The 22,214-nt window shown below is 44.1% G+C and overlaps 2 protein-coding genes across 5 annotated transcripts in view; one reads left to right on the forward strand and one right to left on the reverse strand.

Annotated features, from left to right (window-relative positions):
- Window positions 1–1,057: 1,057 nt before the first annotated feature.
- On the reverse strand, window positions 1,058–9,971 carry Higd1a (HIG1 hypoxia inducible domain family member 1A). Of its 3 annotated transcripts, none has more exons than XM_036192995.1 (4): window positions 9,633–9,971; window positions 4,206–4,324; window positions 1,710–1,844; window positions 1,058–1,213 (listed from the first exon to the last, which is right to left on the reverse strand). In XM_036192995.1, the coding sequence occupies exons 2-4, from the start codon at window positions 4,300–4,302 to the stop codon at window positions 1,164–1,166; spliced, it is 282 nt and encodes a 93-aa protein (XP_036048888.1). In that variant the 5' UTR covers window positions 4,303–4,324; window positions 9,633–9,971; the 3' UTR covers window positions 1,058–1,163. The 3 variants fall into 3 exon arrangements, with proteins under 3 accessions (XP_036048888.1, XP_036048889.1, XP_036048890.1); XM_036192996.1 differs by lacking the exon at window positions 9,633–9,971 and adding an exon at window positions 9,350–9,587; XM_036192997.1 differs by lacking the exon at window positions 9,633–9,971 and adding an exon at window positions 6,458–6,534.
- Ackr2 (atypical chemokine receptor 2) overlaps window positions 9,362–22,214 on the forward strand; it is a 53,244-nt gene continuing 40,391 nt past the window's right edge. The window contains exons 1-2 of one of the 2 annotated variants that reach the window (XM_036192992.1): window positions 9,362–10,254; window positions 12,909–12,969. The gene's annotated coding sequence lies outside the window, so the exon portion shown is untranslated. The remainder of the gene's footprint in view (window positions 10,255–12,908; window positions 12,970–22,214) is intronic. The other variant, XM_036192993.1, reaches the window with a different exon arrangement.

The following is a 22,214-nucleotide window of genomic DNA, read 5'->3' on the forward strand; positions in this document are numbered from 1 at the left end:
GGTACAAACATTCTGTTTTCTAGTCTTTATGATGCTCTGAGGGAAGATTTACTTTTTCTGTGCTGAAATAAACACAAGACATGTGATGTGTTCACTTATTTTAATAACAATATATATGCCATGTTATCACTATGGAATGTAAGTTGAGGCTGGACAGGGGGATTTTACAGTGTGCTAAGCATTCTGTATATCCAAGTCTGTGTATAATGTCTCAAAAACTGGCCCGCCCACCATATATATCCTCTCAGTTTTGGTACTTTAATATCTATGATTCTTACAGGGAAAGTAAGACACACTGTGCACATTAAGCTGTGTATTTCCTTTATCACTGATGTAAGTATTCCCACTTACAGTACCTATTTCTGCTGGGATGCAGCTCAGTGGCATTGGCAATTAAAAATGCCTAGCCTATGTGAGGCACTGCATCTAGTGGCCAGCGCCACAAGAAAGAAACAGAAATACCTGTTTCAAGATGATGTCTAAGAACTATCCTATTACAAAGCAGCAAAAATAAAACTTTGCAATTATAAAAGAGCTAAACTGGAACGCACAATTATTCTGTTTATGAGCCTAATAAATTGCTTCTCTGCAGCTGTCATCAGCTCGACCACACACACACACACACACACACACACACACACACACACCCCACACACACACTCCTTCCCCTCCCCCTCAGTCGGTTGTAGGGGGCTTTATAAGTTAGTTATTTTTCATGCACTCTTTGGAATGTGTTTTCAGAAGCCAACAAACCTTAAAACCTTGAGTTTTAAAGCCAGCCTACAGGTTAAATGAACTGAGGCAAACATGATTCCTCCCCGACACATTCCAAAGCAAGGCCTGCTCTGAAGCACACTGTGTCTGGACTGTCCACTCTCCTCAAAATTTTCATCACAAGGGTTCAGGGAGAACGCTGTTGCCAACTATACATTCAGGTGACAGGTTTCTTTTGTGTTAAGTTGACTCATCCCCAAGTGACCTAGTTAGTGAACTAGTCATTAACAATATGGTCAAAAGGTAAATCAAGCTGGCAAGAAAGTAAGCCAATGTTCAATACTGAGTTATTGTCTAAACACTATTTATTGTAGACACAAACATGTAACCTCAATATGAGACATCTAAATAAAGCAAGCAGTTCCCAGACCAAGGCAGCAGCTCATCTTCTAAGGCTTCGGCTTGGCCCAGAATTCCTTATACATAGAATAGCCCATACCTAAAGAAAAAGAAGAGAAACATTAAAACATCTTTCTCAGCATTTAAAAAACACACAACAGTCTGCCAGGAGAGCTGGACACCAGAGACACACCCACACTCCAGCCTCCTCATGTTCAATCATAAAACTTTCCTAAAAATTTCCAAGCTGGGTACGGCTGAGGTGAGCAGCTTACTCTATGTTGCAGTGTTTTAATGAACAGCCAGTATTTGCCCAGCAATTTTAAAACACCCACTATATAACAGCAGATAAAGTTAGTCAGTTGTGATGCCAGTAAAAGCATGTACATTTTAGAATCTTTTCTGCTTTCCCAAACTCAATACAAAAAAATCACTTTCTTACCAACCTGTCTATATTCAGATGGCAATGAAGTTCTAATAAGGCTTGTCTATCGTAGTAGGTAAGCTGCATCACTGCTCTAATGAACTGATTATTCTTTCACAAGAACGTGAGTCAAGGAGAAGCACATATCTGACCAGATCCTGCTGGAACCTACCAAGTGTCATGGCTCCAACAACAAAGCCCTGGGCTGCCACACGCATGTGGATCAAGTGTATGGACATCTTCGTATTCCCCCTGTTCTTCAGTTTGTATAACCCATAGGCCACAATTGCTGCAAACCCGGCCATTCCTGCAAAACAGTCACAGTCATGCTAGATGCACAGGAGAGGGACAATTTCACCATTAATCAGTGTACTTTCTGCTGTTGTTGTGGATACGTTTATCAGCTCATTAATTGTGTGAAAACACACAAAGTTTTCAATCTTTTTTGCTTCACAAACCAAATCTAGAATTCATAGCAAACAGCAGCAAATTTAGACAGGATCCTTTTCTTGGGTCTTTTGTATTTTTGAAACAGCATCTTACTGTGTAGCCCTGGCTGGCCTTGAATCCACCTATCTCTGCCTATCAAGCACTGGGGCTTTTTTTGTGTGTATGTGCAGGGTTGCATGTAGCAACCTGGGGGCTGGCCTCCAATTCGCTATGAACAGAAGATGACCTTGAACCGGGTCCTCCTGTCCCTACATTCCAAGTGCTGGGTTCTGAGCTACAAGGCCTGGCTAAGGATTCCTTCTGAAAAACTGGGTTTGTGCAATAAGAAGACAGATTTAAGAATTGTCAAGGGTAGTGAGATGTCTCAGCTGATGCCATCAGCAATCCTTGTAATTACAGTAGCACTCCTATGGACAGATGGGAGGTGGAGCAGGAGATCACATAGGAGGTTATGGGCCAGCTTGCTTGGGGTATGTAATACAGAGAAAATACAGGACAGCTGCCTCAATGGGGTGGAAAGAGAACAGACTCCTGAAAGTTGTTCTCTGACATACACTTGTGCACTGTGGCTCATGCACATATGCACACATATACAATAATAAAGAAATGAAATTTTAATTTAAAATAGACCACATGTTCTCTCAAAAGTCTAGGGAGTTCTGACAAAATATAATCATGTATTAGGCCACAAAGAAAACTGAATTTCAAAAAGGCTAATTCCCAGACTGCATAACCTAAAACTGAAACTCGGCAATCAATATAAAGAGGCAACACACATGCACTAAAGCAGTTCAGCTGGTAACTGGGCTTGGATGTTAAAACAGAAAGAAGTTAGGAAATAACTGTATTAGCACTGAAAAGGAAGAAAACAAACAAGAGTAAATAACTTGTCAGACCCAAACCAGAAATAATTGCAGGAGGACTGAGAGTGGAAATTAGGGTGTGACACCTATCAATCTGAAGGCATACAACTGGTGTCCTGACAGAATTCCTTGTTTTTCTTCCTCCGTGTCTTAAGACATTCCGAGACTTTCCCATACAAGTCTTCTGATGTACCAATGAAGTAATTGTCCTATTTGGCTTTTGCACGAATGTGACACTCTAGAACAGAGGTTCTCAACTTTCCTAATGCTGTGACACTTTAATACAGTTCCTCATGTTATGGTGACTTCCAACCATAAAATTATTTCTGTGGCTATTTCCTAACTGTAACTTTCCTACTGTTATGAATTGCAATGTAAATATCTGTGTTTTCTGATGGCCTTGGGCGACCCCTGTGAAAGGGGTGCTTGACCCCCAAAGTGTTCTCGATCCAAAAGTTGAGAACCTCTACTCTAGAGCCAAGTGAAGGAGTCTGAATTAAGGTACTGCCCAGATCAGCCTGACCTGTGGTCATGCCTGTAAGACACTGTTTTGATTGACAGTGGAAGGGCCCCGTCTGCTGTGGGGCTATCACTCCTTCCTGGGCAGGTGGTCCTGGGCTAGGTAAGTAGCTGGTTGAACATAGCCTGGGAGTGAGCCAGCAAACAGTATCCCTCCATAGTTTCTGCTTTGGGTTCCTGCCCTGACCTCCCTCAATGATGGACTGCCATCTGGAAGTTTAAGACAAATAATCTTTCCTTTTGAAGCTCTTGGTGATGGAGTTTCTCACAGCAACAGCCATGTAACTAGGAAAGTAATCTTTTCTCTAGTTGGTCTAGCTGTTTCTCATTTGATTTTCTTGTATTCCTGTGCAGATAATTCTATCACCCACAGAACAACAGGGTTTCTTCCCAAAGTATGTACACAGCTCCTTCCCTGCCCTATGCAAAGGGTCAGGATCTCCAGGCAACAACATTAGAGTTCATGTGGATTCCTGACCCATTCCATTTAAAGGGAATGTTTCTAGTGTTTTAATTTTAATATAATCTGTATCTGCTTTAAATGAATAAATTATTCAAATTTACTGATTTTGGAATTTCCACTGGTGACCACATTGGTGTTTCATTTTGTCAGAGTCAGAGGTGGTCCTGGGATCCCACACAGCACGAGTCACTGAGAGAATAGCCAGTCAAACATTTCTGAACTCAGAGCTTTCGGGGTGAGAGTTTATGATGCTGACCTTATCACACTTCAACAAAATAAAGAAAAGGTATTTCAGGATCTACTCAATATACAAATTACCATACTTCCATTGCTTTAAGCTCGCCGCAGACTGATCAGAACATCAGCCACTTACCAATGGGGACAAACGGTGTCTCTTTAGCTTTCCGAATAAACTTAGATCCCTGACCTTCATCATATGAAGAAAGAGAAAGGTCTGTGTTGGTTGACATTGTGATTTCCTGAAGAGTCTTCCTGAAAGAGATTTTTGGGGTTCTGTAATTAAAAGCATCTAGAGTATTATTATCTAGAACTACTATGCCTAGTTTCCATGGTATCTGCTGTGAACTTGAACAAAAAACTTTAGATAAACTTCCACAATTAAAGAGAATTGTATATTTATTATCTCATCATTTCACCTTTTCTCCCATATAACAACTTTTTCTTTAACATATTCTAAAAAACAGCAATATTCTTTTAAAAATTATGTGTAAGTGTGTGTCTATGTGAGTATGTGCATCTGCTTGCAGGTACCAGAAGCAGCCAGAAGGTGCTGTGAGCCACTCAACATGGGTAATGGGAACTGAACTCTGGTTCTCACCACTGAGCCACTGCCCCTACTAAGCACATTTAGTATGGTTTTTAATGCTCTCAACTGCTCACTTGCTAGCTCCAGCATGCTACCTGACTTTAGTTTTCACCTTTGAATAGTTTCCAGTCTGTTACACTAATTAATGGTTATTGCTGTCCTCAAACTCAGAGATCTGTCTGCCTCTACCTCCTAAGTGCTGTGATTAAAGGCGTGAGCCACCATGCTCCTCTCTCTCTCTCTCTCTCTCTCTCTCTCTCTCTCTCTCATATCTGAGGTTATTTTTATTAACATTATTACAACACAAAACAACTCTTTCAGGCCTTCTTAACAGACATCTACTCGGCTTCTGACCTGCCTTTTTTTTTACATACCTTCCCAATGCTCCCAAGGCTTCCTCTTTAAAACTTCTTTGTATAACATTCCTTCTAGTGGCTCTCAGACATGGTCAATATGAGTTAATATTAAAATAATCCATCCCCCCACCACAGAGAGCACAGCCATCTCTACAATCTTCTCTCACACAGGAGAATGTCTGGACATTTCATCACGGTGCAGTACTGATAAACAAATCCATTTCATCTTTATTGTGTATTTCTTTAATGAACACTTTTGAACTGCCTGTAATCCTGACCCACAGATTCAATAAAGGAGGCAAACATGGCCGAGAGCACACAGACCTCCCACTGGTACCACTGCTGCCCATTACCACAAACGGACTCTTCATGTGCAGTGTGTTCCCATCAGTGACAAAGGGCAACAGACTGCTATTCTGAGAGTTAAGTGGCAGCAAGGGCCTCAAAGAAAATCCACCTCTAATGTGGGAATGCCTGATTTGAAAAGGGAGCTCATCTCTCCAAGCCCTATATCCCCTAAAGAGTCAATACTATCCTCCAACAGAGAAGAAAACTGGCTAGCTAGAACATTCGGAATAGAACTAAATCTTTTTCTTTTTTTTTGTACTCCATTGCTTCCTAACGCAATAAATCTTACTAAGCTTTTGTATATACAAGGTTCAGTAAGCTCAAGGTTCAGGACGCTAGTTGCATTTGCAAAAATAAAACAAATACTGACTAGGTGTGGTGGCACACAGATGACCAACCGAGTGTAAAGGGGAAGGATCTTGAGTTCCAGGCCAGCCTGGGCTACAAAGAGATGACACCTCCCCCCCACATCAACACACACCTCAAAGAAAGCAAAACAAATAAACAAAAATCTCCAAATAGGCTGTAGAGGGTATCCTGACTCAAAGAAAAACAATACACAGAAATAAAAAAAACAAACACTGGAATAACTGATGGTTCAAAAAAAGCAGATTATTTTTTTTAAATGGAATAGACAAAATGTACTTAACTGCCAGTAACATAATCCATACTGAACTACAGAAAAATATCTTAGCTAGAAGAGATTTGAGAGATTTCATAAACACCTAAGACCTCAGAAATTGCATGAATGGGCTCTGTGGAGGGTGACATGCTGCATTCAGGCCTGTACATTAGCTCCCTGCAGACTTATCTGTACGTTCCTCAGTCACAGGACTGCTTATCACAAATCCTCCTTCCAGCCTGCTCTCCAACTCTACTCCAGCAACCGTCTTTTCTGTTCTGTGTTCTTGCAAGCATCTGCAGATGTGGGTGCTCTGTCGCTTTCCCCTGTGCCTTGGTTGTCTACTTCACAATGTTCCCCAGCTCACACTGGTTTGCAGGTTTGCACCTGAACTGGCCCTCTGGAAAGTCGTCTTTGTTTATGAGCACTTTGGCTATGACCCCTATAGAATCCTGCACTCTTAGAACACTTACAACCACGTGTTTGATTCCTTGAAGCCAGGGTGCACCCCTGCCCTGCTTCCTATATCCCCATGGCCTGGTACAGAGTCCTGTACATAGTAAATAAAGTACAAAATAAATGTACAAAAAGTACAAAATAAATTCAGTTATGTTCAACAATTATAATTAGTCTCAGGTAATTTATTAATAAATGGTAAAAATAGCAACTATATACTTTTAAAGAGTTTAATCCTGCAGTATGAAAACATCAAGCTGCATATACCTAAGTGTTAATTTACCTTTAATGTTCTTACATCACATCTATGGAAAAAAAAAAAAAAAAGATGTCCTGATTAGGTCTTGATTCCTTGAAACTCCAAGTGACAAACTTACCAGATTACAACCTACTTTAAAAACCTCCTTTTGTGGCTTGGTGTGGTGGCACATGCCTTTAATCCCAGTACTCATGAGGCAGAGGCAGGTGGATCTCTTTGAGTTCCAGGACAGCCAGAACTACACAGTAGAGAGACCTTATCTCAAAAACACAAACCAAAACAAACCTCCCTTTGCCTTAGCCTCCTGAACTCATCATGTTAGTTAACTCTAGAAGCAGTTTGTGCTGGGGATACAGCCCAGTGATGCAGCATTTACTTAGCACACATGGAGTCAAGGGTTAGAGCCCCAGCACTGTCAACCAAATAACCAACCATAAATAAGGAAACAAACCACAGTGTGTATCTTCTTTCCACTTCCTATGCGGATGAGTATTGTCCAGTGGGTTCTTCATGGAGCAAAAGGCTCTTCCCCTTTCATGAGGGAAAGAGACAAGTGTCTCTTTACTGTATATAAAAACAGAAGACACGGGCCCTTCCCCTTCATCACCTGTGATACAGATTCTCAAGCTAGTATGGGTAGGGCACTTGACTCACTTTCAGAATTCTGCCTCTGCAGTTAGAACTGGGGCACACCAAGTGGACATTATTTGTTTTAGGGGACTAGTGATAGCCAGAGTGGTGATGCATGCCTATAATCTCAGCACTCAGAGGGAGGAGAACAGTGAATTAAAGCTAGCTTAGGCTGCATAGCAACACCCTGTCTCAAGACAACAAAAATAATGAAATCAAATTTACAAAAGACATCTAGCAGGCATGATTGGACATATCCTGGCAGAAAGCTGAAGATAAGTCCAGAGCTCAAGGAAAGTGGTGTTGATGGAACTATAATTACATGGCCTAGCTGACAGAGACATTGGATCCAGTGTGTTATCACACATCTGCACACAAGAGAAGATGAAGTACTGGAGTTGGGTGTGGTGGCCCTTGCTGTAATCTCAGACTACAGGAAGTAGGATATTTTAAGTTTGAAGCTAGCCTGGGCTACACAGCAAGCCCTTAACTAAAAAAAAAGGAAAAAAGGAAGAAGAAACAACTAATGACGATCTGTTTTGATTCAGGAATACTCATGTGCACATTTTAGGAAACAATCAGATGAAACAGGAGTACTACTTAAAGTCCAACACATGCCAGGACTGTAAATTCAAATTAGACCTTTGTATCATCTTAAAATGATGGAACTCTGATGTAATCAGTACAATAGAGAATGCTTTCTGAATATGTGATTTTGACAATTACCTTTGTCACCTAGTATTCATGAAATACTGCCATTTAAATGAAAGGATACACTTCTAAAGTTTCAAGGTCAATCAGTTCAAATCATACCCTATGTAAGAAATTAATCAGATGACAATCAATACCCTTATTTTACAGGTGGAAAAAAAGGGTCTGGAGGGTCATGTGGGTTGTTCTACACTGAAAGGAATACATCTCTGGAAAGAATCTGGCTTTCCCCCCACACACAGTCCACAGTTCCTCTAGGTTGACAATGTATTTTTTACTAAACCAAAACTTTCATGTTACAGGTGCAAATTTGAACTGAAAATATAAAAATCCATTCCTAACAGAATCCCCCAATACTGTCTCTGAACTGCAAAACTATGTAAGTCATATCTAAAGTTAAATGGACTCTTTCTTCAGTGACTTAAATAATCTAACAATTTCAATTTCGATTTGAAAAGATGTTTTCCCTACTAGATCTTCTCACTCACCCAGGGACTGACCTATATCTGTCAGGAAGTAAAACATACTTTTATTTTTAAGTCAGTCACCAATAACCAGATATTCAAATTTAGTTTGCTGAACACATTATTCTGTAAGGTCAGGTATGGCTACTGACAGCCTTTTCCAAATGCACAGCAACCTAGAAGAGGTAAAATGAGAAAATAGCTGAGCATCAGGTGATGTAACATCCAAAGACTCTTCCCAGCCTGTCCCTTTGATCCCAAGAAATATTATCTAAAACAATGGTTTCAAATTCTGATTTTGCATCAGTTACCTGTCAGCTTGTGCAAAATGGCGGCCAGGGAGCCTGGCTGGAGACTGATTCAAATGACTGGAGGCAGGATTTATGTTTTAAGAAGCCCTTTCAAGCAACACTGGTGTTCAGAAGAAAAGAGGATCCCCTAGCACACTCCGTGAGCACCAAGAACCACTTGAACCTGTCAGAATCTGCACCCAGAACTGTCAAGCTGCAGAGTGCCTCGGTACTTCCGGAAGCAGATTCCTCGGGTGGGGATCACACCCTCCAAGAGAGGGCTGCTCTCTACCCCAAGAATAAACGAGGAAATAGGTTAATAGCGCCGAGCCTCGCGGGCTGCCGGCAAACCTGAACTCTAGCCGTGCTTTGTGATCTCTAAGGCACGTTCCCTTGCCAGGGGCGTCCGCATTCCGCCACAGCCTTCCCCCTCCATCCAGTCACACAGGGTCACCTAAGGTCGGCGCAAACCCCAGTGGTGCACCGGGAAGGCCAGACAGAGGTGGCCGAGCGCTGGGCCCTCCCCTCATCTCCCACCCTGCTTGTGACCTTGACCTGCGGGTTCGATCGCGCTCCTCCCTCCGCGCCCGCGGCTCCCGGGATCCCCGAAGTTGTCAACAACCCAGTCCTCGTCTCTCAGCGTTGCCTTCTCAGAGCTCCGTTCCCTCCGCCACGATCCGCTCCGGAAGCGTCGGGCTTGTTCCTCGGGCCCCACAGTCCCTGGCCGAGAGGGACCTTCCCCGCGTCCCACGGCTGGCAGCCCCCGGCCTCCGATCCTCCCGAGGACCTTCCGCCCTTCGCCCTCCCGCCCCGGCCCGGATCACACTGGCTCACTCACAGAGACACTGCGCCCCTTCCAGTCCTGCCAGCTCCCGGCCGCTACCCCGAGCACGAGCGAGAACACCGGCTTCTTCTGTCCGGCCTGCTCGCCGCAGCCAATCAGAAGCCAGCAGCCGGCGCGCCGGGCCCCGCGGACCCCTCTTTACGGGCGAGGGCGCGGTGGGCGTGGCCACCCGGAGCGAGGCGTCGATTGGCTGGGCGCCTGGGCTCCTCCGCCCGCGGTGTGGCACGCTCTTCGTGTCAGACGTGAGGCCTGGGCGGCCGGGTTGGCACCGGGCCGCCGGGCGGCCGCCGGCTCCGCTCCCCAGTTGCCTCCCGTTGCTCACAGCTTGCTGGCCGAGCGCCGAGCACGCCGCGCACGCGCAGGCCCGCCCGGCCGAGGTGAGCCGAGCGGCGGGCGGCTGGGGCTCCCGAGCTGGAGCATGCGCCGTCGGGTCTCCTGTGCAGCCGTCTGGAGCTGGTGGAGGTCCGAGAGCTGTGACCTCACCCGGGCCGGGCGCTCAGCGTAGTTCGCAGTGTCTGGGGAAGGGATGGCAAACACAGCCAGCCAGGCTACGGGACCGTCTGTGTCCAAGTTAGCTTAAAGAACATGGCGGCCTGCTGAGAGGCGTAGGCTTCTGGTAGGTCTCAGCGTTTAGTGACTTCCGGGAGAGGAACAAACGTCTGTCCATCCCGCATAGGGCGCCAACCCATCCCTTCGTGGCCCCTGACAGCTGCCTCCCTGGAGCTCCCTCCTGGCTCGAGGCAGCTCTCCTGAGCCGGCCCCACTCCCCTTTGATTGCTGATTGTTTAAACTGGGAGGAGAAAGCTGGTGAATCTTGTAACTTCCTAAGTTTCCCATACCTCAGTGTTTCATTTATGTTTGAACTAATTTTATTCTATTTATTAATTTGAGCATTTGCTGAGGTCAGTGGACAACCTTCGCCAGTCATCTCTTTTTACTGTGTGGATCCTGGGCATAAACACCGATTGTCGGATTTGGTGGCCCTTACCAACGAACCATCTTGTTGGGCCCTCAATAAGTTTCTTGAGTTTCCTGAAAGTTGACGTTTTCATAGCTTCCTTAATCTTAGAAGCCACCCTCCAATAGCTACACAAACTTGGTGGCTGAATATTTACAATTTTTATTACATCGTATTGCAGGGAAGGGCACATATGCTATGACAGATGTGTGGGGGTCAGCGACAACTTGAAGGAGTCTGTTCTCTCCTTTGACCATGGGTCCCGGGAATCTAACTCAGGTTAAAAATTATTTGAGTTAAGTCATATGTAGGAAACATTTCATGCTATGTATGATTCAAAACTCCATTCCTTGGGGGTGGAGAGTTGGCTCAGTGGTTAAGAACACTTGTTATGCCTGGCCATGGTGGTCCATTGTCTTTAATCCCAGCACTTGGGAGGCAGAGGCAGGTAGATAGATCTCTGTGAGTTGGAGGCCAGCCTGGTCTACAGAGTGAGTTCTAGGACAGTCGGGGGCTACACAGAGAAACCCTATCTTGAAAAAACCAAACCAAACAAAACACTTATTACTCTTGCAGAGGACCACGTTCAGTTCCCAGCACCCACCTGGTGGCTCACAACTATCCATAAATACAGCTCCAGTGGATCCAACAACCTCTTTTGACCTCTACAGGCATCAGGCATGTATCTATGGTGCACATACATACATGCAGGCAAAGTACTCATATGCATAAAGTGAATCTTAAAAATAAAATCCTCCATACCTTGACTATGTGGCAGCTTTCTGTCCTTGAAGGCACACTTTTTGTATGGGTGTCCTAAACACAGTTTTGCTGAGTAGGAATCAAGGATGGTGAATGACCCAACTGTAGAGAAAGCTTGCCCTATTCTTCATTACTGCACTTTGGTAAAGAAATATAGCCTTGAGACTATGCCATGTCTGGAGTGCTTCCATTTTATACATTAACACTATGTTCCGTCTTTAAGAGCATTTGATAAGCAGGGTAACTTACCTGGGTGAGCAGACAACCAACAGATATTGAACACACAGCTTATCACAAAGAACATCCCCCATCTGTGCAGCACAAACCACAAGGCATGGACTTATTTACACAAGGAAAAAAAAAGTACCATCTATGAATTCATCAAATTAAATCAGAACACATGGGCATATCAAAACCATATCAGAGAAAGCAGGCCCATGGGCTTAGCAAACACACCAGACCAAAGGATGATGTAACTTCCTCACCTGAGTCATATAACAGGAGACATTGCTGGGTGTGGTGACATCTAATCCCAGCACTTAGGAGTGTGATGGAGAATGGCAGGTTTGAAGCCAGCAAGGCCCCATGGTAAAACCTTAGCTCAAAAGCAGGAGGACCTTGGCCTGGAGTTTATGGCCCTGTTGTTAGTCATTCTGTGTTGTCACTCCTGATCCTGTTTCTGGGGCTGCAGCTCGGCACATCACCCTGCCTGATTTGCCAACCAGAACTATGATTGTCTAGATCCACTGTACCTTACTCAGCTCTGCACCTAGGCAGCCTAGTGCCCTGAATAGCCCTTGGATGATTTTCTTGATACCTAGCCATCAGTAGTGACATCTATGTCAGCTCTCTGCTTTTGCCTGTAAGGGCCTCTCTGAAACCTGTGATGGTCATAGCCTCTTCTTAGTACTTCTAGAATCTATACAATCTTGTGTGTCATGAAATGTGTAATCTGAGAGTTAGTAATATTAGTAACTAAGATTGGGATGGGATAAAAGAAAATGATTGTTCAGTGGTCATGTTCTGAATGAAATCAAGACTGCTTGGTTCCTTGAAGCTAATAAAATGGACATAGCTTATGGATTTATTGTTATTCAATAAATTCTAAAATTGTGGAAATATACAAACATGTTTATGTTTATGGAATAGCTTGCTCACAATATTGAAATTAATCCCATTGACCAATATGAAGATAAACCTAAAGTTATTAAGTCCTTTGGTCCTGAACATACAAAGGCTAACACTAGCAATGACCAAAGCATATTCATTTTTGACAGGGATTTGTACACTTCAGAATAATTTAGCTAATTTGTCAGTTTCCAGAAAATGAAACACAGGCTCATTCAGACTTGGGTGGATGTCCCAAGTTAACAACATACTAAGAATGGTCCTGAGCTTACCTTCTTAAAGATGTCACTTAAAAAAACAAGATCTCACTGTGTAGCCTAGGCTAGCCCCAAACTTGTAATGCTCCTGTCTCAGCCTTGTTCTTATTGGGGTTCAGATGTGTCCCACCAGGCTTGACTTGTCACTCATTTTTTTTCTTGTAGGAGACATGGGTACCAGATTTCAAGTCATGAGGCAGACCTTATCCTCCTTGGAGCTTGTGTGGTAAGTACATGTACCAACCAATTACTAATACACATGATGGCTGGTGTAAAAGTTATAACCAAGGAAGTGGGGGCCAGTGAGAGACTCAGCTTGCTGGACAAGCTGACTGACCTGAGTTGGATTCCCAGTGCCCTCATGGTGGACCGACTCCTGGGAGTTGTTCTTGACTTCCACACACGTGTTGAGGCATATAATTTCCCCTCTCCACACAAAATGAATAAATGTTAAGCAAACAAACCTCAGGAGGCTGGAGAGATGGCTCAGCAGTTAAGAATACTTTGGTTCTTGTTGAGGACCTGGCTCCACTTCATTCCCCATGCACACATGGTCCACGCCATTTGTAACTCCAGCTCCAGGAGCTCTGACACCCTCTGTGAGCACTACATACGTGGTGCCCAGACATACATGCAAGCAAAACACCCATAACATAAAAATAAATAAACAAGAATGTAAAAACTAGGAAACAGCAGAGATCAAATGTAAATAGACTTTTTTTCTGTAATTAGGAAACTTGCTGTAACAGCAGGTGACTCTGAAGACAGACAGAATTGCATTTTTGTACATTTTGAGCTCCTTCTCTTAAGAGTTTAGGAAGAGCTTGTGGAAGAGTAGCTCACACAGGTGACTGAGGAAGAGTGCAGCTGAGGGGTGCTGTCTGTCCTCTCACTCTTCCTCTGTGGGCTGCCATCAGAGTCTGCCCGGCAGGCCTTGCTCTCTTCTGGTCCGCTTGGAAGTGATTTGAATTTTGTGAAAAAAAAAAAAAAAGGCTTGATTTTTATTTTATTTTTGCCCTTCGGTGCTGGGAATAGAACCCAGGGCCTTGGCTAGGGTGGGTCCTCTCTGAGCTACACCCATCCCTGGTTGTGGTGCCACGGATGGAACCCAGGACCTTGTACAGGGTAGACGAACACACATGCAGAAAACACACAAAATAATCTTAAATATTTTGGTTACAAAATAAATGTAGCTTTTAGAAAAGTTTATTGGTTATTGATTAAAGCACTGAATTAAGAATCAAATTGAGGGATGGTGAGTGGCTCAAAACATGAAAGAACTTGTCACCAGGTTCATGACCTGAGTCCAGTCCTTGGGACTCCCAAAAATTGAATTGTCTTCTGACTTCCACACTTGTACTAAGGCCTGTGTACTCACACACACGGAGGGAGGCCTGTACACACACACACACACACACACACACACACACACACACACACACACACGGAGGGAGGCCTGTGTACCCACACACACATGTGGAAAGAGGTCTGTGTACCCACACACATGGATGGAAGCCTATGTATCCACACACACATAGACAAAAGGAAGGAAGGGAGGGGAAGAGGGAGAAAGGAAAGAAGGAAGGAAGGAAGGGAGGGAGGGAGGGAGGGAGGGAGGGAGGAAGGAAGGAAGGAAATAAAGAAAGAGAAAATCACTTTGAAACAAACTTTTGCTGTTATTAAAAAGACCTAGTTGGTAAACCAACTTCATATACTCCCTTTTGAAAGAAGACCCAGGCACGTCACTGCCCTGTCCTCTCCTTGAGGGTGGTGCAGCGTAGTAAGTCACAGCCCAGGCCTTGTTGGAGCACTCTCATGAGGCTGCCTTGTGTGGGGCTGGAGAGATGGCTCAGTGGTTAAGAACTGCTCTTCCAGAGGACCTGGGTTTGATTCTCAGCATGCACATGGCAGCTTGTGCTGTCTACAACTCCAGTCCCAGGGCTCTGAAGCCCTTTTCCTGCCTCCTTGGGCACTAGGCACACATGAGGGGCACAGAAATACATGCAGACAAAACGTCCATACACATAAAGACTGCATTTTGGTATGGCAGTCACTTAAAAAAAAATCATGAACTGGATACAGTTTTCCTCCTTGTATTCAACACTTTATAAGGATTGTACAGCAAGGCAAAATATAAACATTAAGAAGGGTTTCAAAGAATGCATTCTACATTTTTTTATAAAGAGCTAGATTGTGTTAGTTATTTTTAAAGGCCTTAAAACTACCCAGTCCATTTCCTTTCTTTTTATGGGAATACCATTTTTGAAAATTTAAGTGTCCTGTTTATATGATACACGGGCAGACTCTAAGTAATTAAATGAGCCCTCTAGAACCAGCTCAAGGTCATGTGCTCAGATCTATGTGGTATAAACCTTTGGTAGAAAGGACTGGTAGTTTCCAGGATTCTTTTGGTTCAAACTCTAGTTGTAATAAGGTGGTTGCTAAATACTTATTTCATGTGAACAGTGCAGTAAATGTTAGATTTAATCAAAATAAAACTTAGTAATTCCTGTTACTTAAACACCAGGATCATTGGAACAAGATATGAACAATGAAAGCAAAACCAACAAAAGGCTGTCCCCAAGTGCAGCAGTGGCAACATTGTCTTGTTTTTCATTGTTTTCTCTTCACCTTTCTTTTCCCCTTGAGACTGCTCTGTATCCCAAGCTAGCTTATATAGCCCACCCCATCCTTGAATTTTGGGCAATCCCCTAGCCTCAATTCCCCAAGCTTTGAGACTGCAGACATGTACCACCAGGTCCAGTTCTGGCCTGTTTAAACTGGGCTGTTAGAGTGGCAGCATTGAATGACTAGTTCTCCTGGTGGGGTCCATTCTAAGCAACAAGTACAGGAACCTGTCACTCAAGTCCAACATGCCTTTACTCTTTCCTGCAGCGTTTAGACTTCACTGTTTTAAGCCAACTGGAGCAGAATGTGGAATTTGTTCTACAGTGAGGTAGTGATATTTGCATGGTATCATATTTGCATGGTATCATGGATAACCCCACCCTTGTTCTGAGCCCTTGAGGCCTGCTGAGATGACCGGGGACAGCTTCTGTCTGTGCCAGTCTATGAGAGGCCCTGTTACACACTGGTGTAGTAGTGGCACTCCTGCGAGCCTGTGAATGCTGGTGGCAAGCATGTGAGAAGAAATGTGGTTCAGAGGTTTGGGCTTCCCCTGCAGTGTCAGAGATGGAACCCGGGCCTTGCCCATGCTGAACAACCAGGAGACTCTGTAGGGTTGTTCTGCTGTACTTGACTCCATATCATGTTACAACAGTGACAGACACCTATCATAATACAGATGTCATGGAGAAGAAATACAGAAGGTACATTACCCCACTTGCCTTACTGTAAGAAATTACATTTTGGGCTGGAGAGATGGCTCAGAGGATAGGAGCACTGGCTGTTCTTTCAGAGGTCCTGAGTTCAATTCCCAGCAACCACATGGTGGCTCACAACCATCTATAATGAGATCTGGTGCCCTCTTCTGGCCTGCAGTCATACATGCAGGCAAAACGCTATATAATATGTAATAAATAAATAAATGTTAACAAAAAAGAAATTACATTTAAAAAACTTATATTCATGTATTTGTGTGTGTGTGTGTAGGTCAGGGACAACCTGTGACTTCCACCATGTGGGTTCTGGGGATGAAACTTGGGTGATCAGGCATGATTATAAACATCTTTACCCCTGACCCATTTCACAGGCTCCTGTGAGTTATTTCATCTCACCTACGTGTAGCACAGAGGCACCTGCCAGCCTTGCTCTTGTCCCTTCTTCAGAGAGCCCCCCCATTGTTCATGTGCCCAGCAGCTACTTAGATATGGTCCTAGGAAAAGAGGCTTCTGAGCCTAGTTGTTCATTTAGGCTTAAAGTTTCATTGTCTTGTTCTTGGTTCCCTCATTTAAAAGTATTTACTCAATCAAAAATGGTGTGTCAGACCTTTTGAGAAAACTGCACCTGACCATCACCAGTGACTGGGTATGCAGGCATCCAGACAGCTCAGGAGAAGAGTACTAGACTCTAAACTTAAGGACTCGGTCCCTTCCTAGAGCTAACTTAATTAGAGTAGGTTGAAGGATAGGTCTGTAGATACAGCAGAGGAAGTGCATGCTTTGGTGGAATTTTAGGAGCTGTCACAGCACAGGGAACATTGTTAAAGGTCATGTGCTCTATGGCCATACCATCCTGAATGTTTTCAGTCTCAGCAAAGACTCTAGAGGGCTAGCTCTTAGGAGGGGTCTGGATGATTGGAATGCAGAGATCAAGAGGGTATTTCTTACAGAGCAGACTGGGCAGAGAATGGTGGGAATGTAGCTCTGTCTTGGAGCCTATGAGTGGGAAAAGGAAACTATTGTAATAAAAACAGAGTCCCAGTCATGGAGAGAAGGCTTGAATCACAGTTGGGAGGACTTTGCTTTAGATTTATTATTAAAGAACTTGGACAGAGTTGAGCGATGTGGTGCATGCCTGCAATCCTAGTACTGTGGAGTTGGACTTTAAAGCCACCCCAAACCACATGGCAAGTTTTGAGGCCAGTCTGGACTAATAGAACCCTTTCTGAAAGATTCCAGGGGGACTGAGAAAGTGGTTCTGTTTGTTGACTGCTTGGCTAGCATGCTCAAAATCCTGGTTCAGTCTCCAGCATGGCATAAACTGGGTGTGGTTGTGCACAGCTCTAATCCCAGCACTCAAGAGGTAGAGACAACAGGATCAGGAGTTCAAAGTCACCCTTGACTACACAGCAAGTTTAAGGAATGCCTCCCTGGGCTACTTGAGACCCTGGCCCACCTCCTAAAATGGATAATATTTTTTCTTGAATGTTAAGGTGTCCAAGCAAGATGTTGACAAGAACAGAGAACATTTGCAGTTCTTGGCAGAGCAGTAAAATGAACTGGAAAAGAAATGTCAGCCTGGATCTGTCCAGCCTTGTGTGAGACATTGTCCAGCAGTACAAGGTGCCCAGACTGACTTTGCTTTGCTGCTTCTGAGCTAAATGATTGGGAGAAACATACATACCTCTTTCATTATCTGTGATAAGATGCTTCCAACAGATCTCTAAAAGTAAGTGGTAAATGACAGCAAAAATTTAACATAGTCTGGTATACCATAAGAGCTGTACAATCATCATGACATTTCTACCCCTCCTCCACTTCACTATGTGTGTGTATTCTTAGGTCCTGCCTAGCTAACCTACAAACACAGTATTAAGTACTCATGATATGCATAAAAAAACCATAAGTGTAGGATACTCATAAGTAGTTTGGCATACCACAAGAGAAGTGAAGAAAAGGTAGTTTATCTTTGGTTTACATAATCTCTTATTTTATACCCCTGCTTTCAGTCAACCATGTAAAAAATGTTTCCATTAGTAGCCAAAAGGGCAGAAGGATTTGTGTGCTTATGTAACCATGAACAAAAATATTATTCTTTAAATATTTTAGTCTTGAATTGATTTATTCACTGATGCATTTAGTACAGTTTGTTATTGTTCAAGACAGTAGAACACCTAATAAGTGCCAGTGAGAAAAAAATGTGGAGTTTGGGGTCATTTGGGGCTCAGGATTGCTGCTGTTTATGATGTCAAAGGACACATGTTTAAAGACCACTAGGACTTCTGTTGGGAGTATGACCTTGAAGAGATTGCTTACCTTCTTGGAATTTGAAATGTTCATCAACAACTGATCTATCAGTGGCTGGAGAGATGGCTTAGTGGGTGGGGTGCTTCTTGTGCTGGCCTGAGGAACCCGAGCTCAGATCTCTAGACCCCAAGTAAAAAGGCTGAACACAGTAGCATGTGTGTGTAGCCCCAACTCCATGCTGGAGAGGATGGAGACTGGCAGGTCCAGCCAGTCTAGCCGAGACTTTGAGTCCAGGTTGAGGGAGAGGCCAAACCTCAATAAGGTGGAGCACAATTGAAGAGGGCATCCTGACATTAGGTTCTGGGCTCCACACGTGCTTGCATGGGCCAGTGTTCTCTCTGTCTCTGTCTCTGTCTCTGTCTCTCTCTCTCTCTCTCACACACACACACACACACATACAATTTTTTTAAATGAGCACCTCATAAGATTGAATAATGTGACCTAAGTGACCTTAATATAAGACACCAAGAGCAGAGCTCAGCATGTGTATCAATCACTTTTGTGTCACTGTGACAGAAAAATGCTTGACAGACTCCTGTTTAGGAAGGAGAGTTTATTTTGGCTCACAGTTTCGGAGGGTTTGCCTATCAGAATTCATGGCAACAGCAAGCATTGGAGCTCTCTACACCATAGAACACCAGAAGACAGGGAAAAGGTGAGTGCCCACACTCTGCTGGCTTTCTCCTTTCCCTTTTACTCCTTCCAGGCCTCCAGCTTTTGGGGTGGTGCCATTCACATCAGTTGATCCCCTCTGGAAGTGCTCTCCCAGACACACCTAGAGGGTGCTGCATTAATTTCCTAGATGATTTTAAATCCAGTCAAGTTGACAATGAAGATAACCAGCTTAGGATAGAATATAATTTCTTAAATATTATTTTATTTTTAATTATGTTCCTCTCTTCTCTCTCTCTCTCTCTCTCTCTCTCTCTCTCTCTCTCTCTCTGTGTGCTCATGTGCGTGCATATGAGTGTAGGTGCCTGAGGAGGCCAGAGATGTCAGGTCCCCCCAGCTGGAGTCAGTCCTCCTGAAGAACAGCCAGAGGTTTTTGTTTTTGTTTGTTTTTTTGAGACAGGGCTTCTCACCCACTTCACCTAGCCTGCTTTCTGTGCCCACACTGCCGAACCTATAATGCTGAAAGATACCATTCAGTGGATGTCCTTCAGACTCTTAGGTGTAGCCTGAATTCCTCCAACACATGGACTTCATGAAACATTTGTTGACGTCTTTCCCCCAGTAGCCTCTGTTACGGCCTTTTTTCTCTTAGTTTTCACAGGGTATACATTCTCAGCCTGAACCATGGCTGCACTCTGGGATGTGATGCACTCTTTCTCCTCCTCTAGGAGTGGTGTTGTGGATGCTGACAGCTTTTTCCTTTCGTTTATATGCTGATTTTCTCCTCTCCGCTGTACTTCTTGCTCTAATTCCAGGGCTGTCCATCCAGCTCTGTTGACATCTCCATCTTGGTCTCCCACAGACTCCCTCTAGACTGAACTAACCGACTTTGTCCCCTCCTTCCCTGTGCTCTGCATGATCCTCTTCCCGAAACCTGCTCTTTCCCCTAACTTCTGAAACTTAGCTGGTGGAACGGCTATCCATCTTGTGTACCAAACATGAAACCCAGACATATCCCTGATGCCATTCTCTCCTTTCTCTCCATCCAGCCAGTGACATCTGAGCAGAGGATTCAACCCTCTAAGATGTAGGGAATCGGAGCCTGGAAAGATGGCTCAGAGGTTAAGGGTGCGTGCTGCTCATGCAGAGGACCTGAGTTTGTTTCACAGCCACCCATGTTTGGTGACTCACAGTTGTCTTTAACTACGGCCCCAGGGAAATTTGGCCCCCATTCTTGGGATCCTCAATACTTCACTCACATAGAGCATATACCCACACCTAGGCACACATATGCACACAATTAAAGATAAATATATTAAAATTTACTTAGAGAATCATCTGTGCCAGAAATGAGATAGCCTCTACTTCTGTAGGACTGTGTTCTGACCAGACTGGCCCAGCTGTGTACTTTATGTGAGCAATGATGCCAAACATCCTTTGCACAGGAAAGCACTTACGCAGAACTAATACGGAAAGGCAAGTTTAGGCATGACATGAATAGTTTTAACAATGACATTTTTAAATAAATGGAGTTTGTCACTTAAAAATGGGTTTGGGATTCATCACAGTGCCTCAAATCCCCTTTACAAATAAATAAATCCCCTTAATTTTTTCATTGTGTTTTGGACCCTGGTTTGCAGGGTCCTAAGTAGCCGGGGCTGGTCTTAACCTCATGCTAACTTTAGCAGGCCTTGCACCTGTGATCCTCCTGCCTCATCTTCCTGACTTCTGCATTTACTGGCCATATCACACAGATTGCACTCTCAGTTCCCTGGGGTCAGCAGTGGCAGGGTGGGCAGGAGAGGAGAATGCAGTATGTTTTTCAAGCTGAAATTCTCTAGCTTCCTTTACTTGCTTTGCAAACGTTTAAATTTGGGGCTAATGGCATGTGCACATTTACTTCATCTGATTTTCCTTTGGGTTTGGCGATGCAGTTTATTGCCTTCTTGGGAGGTTGAGTCAGGGAAACGACAAGTTCAAGGCCTTCTTGGGCACCGAGACTCTATTTCAAAATTTAAAAAAGTGTGCCAGTGAAACCATAGAAACCTGGCAAACTGACTTAGATCCCTGAACCAATCAATGTAGAGGTGGGAGAAGAGAAATAACCTCATAGATTGTCCCCTGACCTTCGTATGTGTGCCTTGGAATGTGTACCCACTCACATTACATATGCACAAATATACATACTAATAATAATACCTTTTAAAACTAAAATATAGCTGGGAGGGTGGGCTGGGGATATAGCTCAGCTATAGAGCACTTGGCCAGTGAGTCACAAAGTTCTACATTCAACACTTAGTACTGTAAAACTGTTTCTAATTTTACACCACACACATATATTTTGTCATTATTTTTCCCAGTAGACAGCAAGTAGGCAGAGTTTTCTTTTTCAATATTCAGCTATAGATGTGTTGTGTGTTGACATTTTAGATAATAAAGCTTACGACTTAATGAACATAACTGAAAAGAATGGCTTTTTTTGTTTGTTTGTTTGTTTTTTCAAGACAGAGTTTCTCTGTGTAGCTTTTGGAGCTTGTCCCAGAACTCACTTTGTAGACCAGGCTGGCCTTGAACTCACAGAGATCCACCTGCCTCTGCCTCCCGAGTGCTGGGATTACAGGCGTGGGCCACCACCACCTGGCCAGAATGGCTTATTTCTATAACCTGCGTTTGCACATGTGTGAAACTGCTGTGCAAAGAGCCTTGATCTCTGGAAGTAGAGCGCTCTGTGTCCTTCAGGAAGACAGCTCTTCCCAAAGGAAGGAATGGAGCAGTCTTGCTCCCGGGGTCCCTGGCTGACACTCGGCGTTGGATTGTAGTTATGAGTGAGTGGTGCCTTACAAGCACCCAGGACTAAGAACTACTGCTGTACCATGTTCCTGTCGGTCACTGCAGGGCCTGCTGGTGTCCTGCACACAGAAGCTCCCATCAGTCCTGGAACCGGTGACTGACTCTAGACTGTCTTTGCAGCGGTGAGCAGCTGCATGCAGGGACACTGTCTGCATTGTCAGCTACTGGAGCTACAACAGGACTTTTCCTTCCCCCCTTTGAGAGTCTCACTCAAGTCCAGACTAACCTAGAACTAACAGGCTCTACCTCAGCCTCCGAAGTGCTGGGATTATAGGTGTGTGCCACCTAGCCCAGAGGCAGTGGGCTTTGAACCCTCCTGATCACCCATCATTTATAGTCTCCCTTCATAACCACAGTCTGC

This window comes from Onychomys torridus, chromosome 7, assembly GCF_903995425.1.
Source record: "Onychomys torridus chromosome 7, mOncTor1.1, whole genome shotgun sequence".
NCBI lineage: Eukaryota > Metazoa > Chordata > Mammalia > Rodentia > Cricetidae > Onychomys > Onychomys torridus.

Excerpts from the sequence above, each read along its gene's own strand:
- Higd1a (XM_036192995.1), bottom strand. The coding sequence starts at position 4,302 with ATGTCAACCAACACAGACCTTTCTCTTTCTTCATATGATGAAGGTCAG. Across the intron at positions 1,845-4,205 it reads GACACCGTTTGTCCCCATTG|GAATGGCCGGGTTTGCAGCA; the intron begins GTAAGTGGCTGA and ends ACTGTTTTGCAG. Across the intron at positions 1,214-1,709 it reads TGTTGGAGCCATGACACTTG|GTATGGGCTATTCTATGTAT; the intron begins GTAGGTTCCAGC and ends CTTTTTCTTTAG.